A 2,773-nucleotide genomic window follows, 5' to 3' on the forward strand; every position below is an offset into this window, starting at 1 on the left:
TGGGAAAATGCAGAGATAGCCTGCACGCAGGCTCTGCAGGCCAGTGTTGGGCAGAATGGGGGGACAGCAGTGTAAACCACAGCTGGAAGCCTTCAGGTTGGGGGCAAACAGGAGGCCGGTCTGGGCGGTGGGCATAGGAAGAGCTTCTGTAGCAGGGGCAGGTAGCATGCCTCTTGCTCTGAGGCAGTGACTGTGACAGGGGCTTGGGGGAGGGCAGTGGTGGCCTCGGCATGTTTTTAGGACCCTGGTCTGGAGGACAGGCGAGGCACGGGCTTGTCTAGAGGCAGGGGATGGATGACGGGACTTCAGAAGGTTCTTCCCGAAAGGATAATGCTCTTTAGAGTTTACAAGGCACTTTCCCTGCAGAACCTCATCTGACCATCCCAACAGCCACATGGCACAAAATCGGGCCGGTCCTGTTCCCATGTGATAGATGAGGAGACTGAGGGCTCTTTGGAGGACGATGCAGCTTGGGCAAGGCCACAGGGAGAGCGAGTGCTCCACTGCCCTCCACAGGCGGCCTCTCCTAGCGGGGTCCCCCTCCTGCCATGTGGGAGAGAGGCTGTCAGCACCTGGGCCGTCGAAGGCGTTGCTCAGCCCGTCATTGTGGTCCCCTTGGAAGAAGGTGAGGCGGATGTCAGCAGGGCCTGTGGCTGGGGCCTCCCAGAACTCCAGCGCCGAGACGTTGCTCCACAGCTGGAAGGCGGCACGCACGGCCCCCCGGACTGCAGGCTCGGGCAGGTGCTGGGGCCAGTTCACCAGGCGGTAGGAGAGGTGTTGTTTGTACCACTTGTTGCCTGCCACCCAGAGAGGCCACATCAGAGCCTGGGGCTGCTGGCAGAGCCTGGGGCTGGTCCCCGGGCAACACGTATGATAGGGAGATAGGCCTTCCCCAAGGAGCCCATGATCTGGCGGGGAAGACATACCTTGCCGTGGGAAGGCCCTCATTTGGCTGGGGAGACCCTGCTCTCAGACAGATGGGCCTACCCTGTCCTGGAGAGTCCCAGTGTCCTGGGTTGGCCTAAGGAGGTCCCTTAGGACCTTGGCCCAGCTGCATCAGCCTCCAAAACAGAATGGGGGAGATGCAGCCTCTGCCCAGGAAAACCCCCACCCGGGGGACCCTCTGGTCTGGGGTCTCCTTCCGCACAGCCTGGGCCGAGCCTGGAAATCCACTCTGCACCTCCCGCTGGCGGCAAATCCCAGCCCCTGACAACTGTGCGGGGTGGAGGAGAGGTAGAGTCACGGAGTCACAGCCCTCCCTGCCCTCCCTGCCCGCTCCTCCTCTCCGCTCCTCCTCTCCAGCCCTCACACCCTCCTGCTGCCTCCCTTCCTAGTGCTGGGGCCTGCCCTGAGTAGCCATCACAAGACCCATTTATTTGAGGTTCCTCCCTGATCCCTGGCCCTCCGGCTCACTTCCTCAGGGACTCCCAAGGGCTCTGAGGTGAAAACAAATAAGAACAAAGGGTGTGTTTTGTCACTGACCGAGAGCAATTTCTCCATCTCCACTGAGTTAAGCGTCTCTGTTCCTCTGCCCAGAACCGCAGAGTTCCTCCCTGAGGGTTGAACTGGCCGAGCCCCAGGTCAGCTAGTCTGGGTCCAGCGCCAGCTCACACACGCCCAGGACCAGGACCAGGACCAGGGTGCTTCGAAGGCCGGTGCTCTGAGTTTTCCTGAGCTATTTCTGAGCCCTGCACGCTCAGGGACTGTGACCCGGGCGGGAGACTCACTGCTTGGAGGCAGGACTCTGGGCTCAGGAACACACAGAGTCATGTCTTTTGGGCCTCAGTTTCCCAAATGGACCAAATCCCTGGGGCCTGGGTGACAGCGGGCAGGGCAGGTTTGACTATGCTGGGACACCAGGTGAGTGGGCACAGCCCCCTCTCCCCTTGAGGGCGGGGCAGTTGAAGGTTCGGGCCTCCTGCCCCTTTGTCCCAGGGAGGTCCTGGCAAGAGGATTGAAGTCGTGGGGGTTCAGCCATCTCCTTAGTCAACCTCTCCTCTATTTGGGGCTCTGAGACCAGGGGAGGAACTGCCCCCAGGGTCACACACTGAGTAGGAGCCCAGGCCCTGACACCTAATTCGGTGCATTTTCCATTCTGCGTGGGTAAGCAGACACATTTGCTAAGACTCGAGGCTTATAAATGTGCCTGTACGTCACTCCTCTGGGTCAGAGCAGGGGCTCTGCGAGAGCTCACATTCTCTGGATGGAAGGAGGGTCATAGAGGGCAGAGGAGTTGAGCACCCTTTCCCTCTCCCCATCCCCCATGGAAGTGGGGGAGGGGAATGTCCCTTCTCCCACCCCTGAGCCAAGCTCCATTCAAGGCAATGCTGCCTCCTGGGCCTGTTTGGCCTGGCAGCCACCCAACCCCTCCCAGGCAGTGACCAACCCTCGGGGAGGGAAGAGGGAAGGATTCGAAGGGAGGGGGGAGGCCTGGCGTCCAGAAGCGCTGCCACTAGCACTTCTAGTGCATTGGGTACTGGGTGGGGGTGGGGGTGAGGGGCTGGCCTAACCAACCCCAGACTCCCTCTCCCCACCCCCAACCTTCAGGCTCCTAGAAAACTGTGAAGCAGCTCCTTCAGCCTTTGCAGCTAGGGTGCCCCTCACTCCAAAGACAGGGAACAGGGAGGGGGGCAATTCTCTCACTCTACGTGGTCAGTGAAGGTGACAGCGCGAAGGATAAAAGGATAAAAATCCTCTGTGCAGCTGAGGGGTGGGCAGGGAATAGGGAGACAACTAGGAACAGGAATTGAGAGAAAATGACCAATTTTCCTTG

General features: G+C 60.2%; 1 protein-coding gene across 1 annotated transcript in view; it reads right to left on the reverse strand.

Moving 5' to 3' along the window:
• Positions 1 to 2,773, reverse strand: part of MMP28 (matrix metallopeptidase 28) — a 25,422-nt gene that overhangs the window by 6,265 nt on the left and 16,384 nt on the right. Inside the window, exon 5 of the mRNA XM_014534767.1 lies at positions 1 to 797. Within this exon, the coding sequence (XP_014390253.1) occupies positions 1 to 797 (797 nt within the window). The remainder of the gene's footprint in view (positions 798 to 2,773) is intronic.

This window comes from Myotis brandtii, unplaced genomic scaffold (assembly GCF_000412655.1).
Source record: "Myotis brandtii unplaced genomic scaffold, ASM41265v1 scaffold1327, whole genome shotgun sequence".
In the NCBI taxonomy this organism is placed as follows: domain Eukaryota; kingdom Metazoa; phylum Chordata; class Mammalia; order Chiroptera; family Vespertilionidae; genus Myotis; species Myotis brandtii.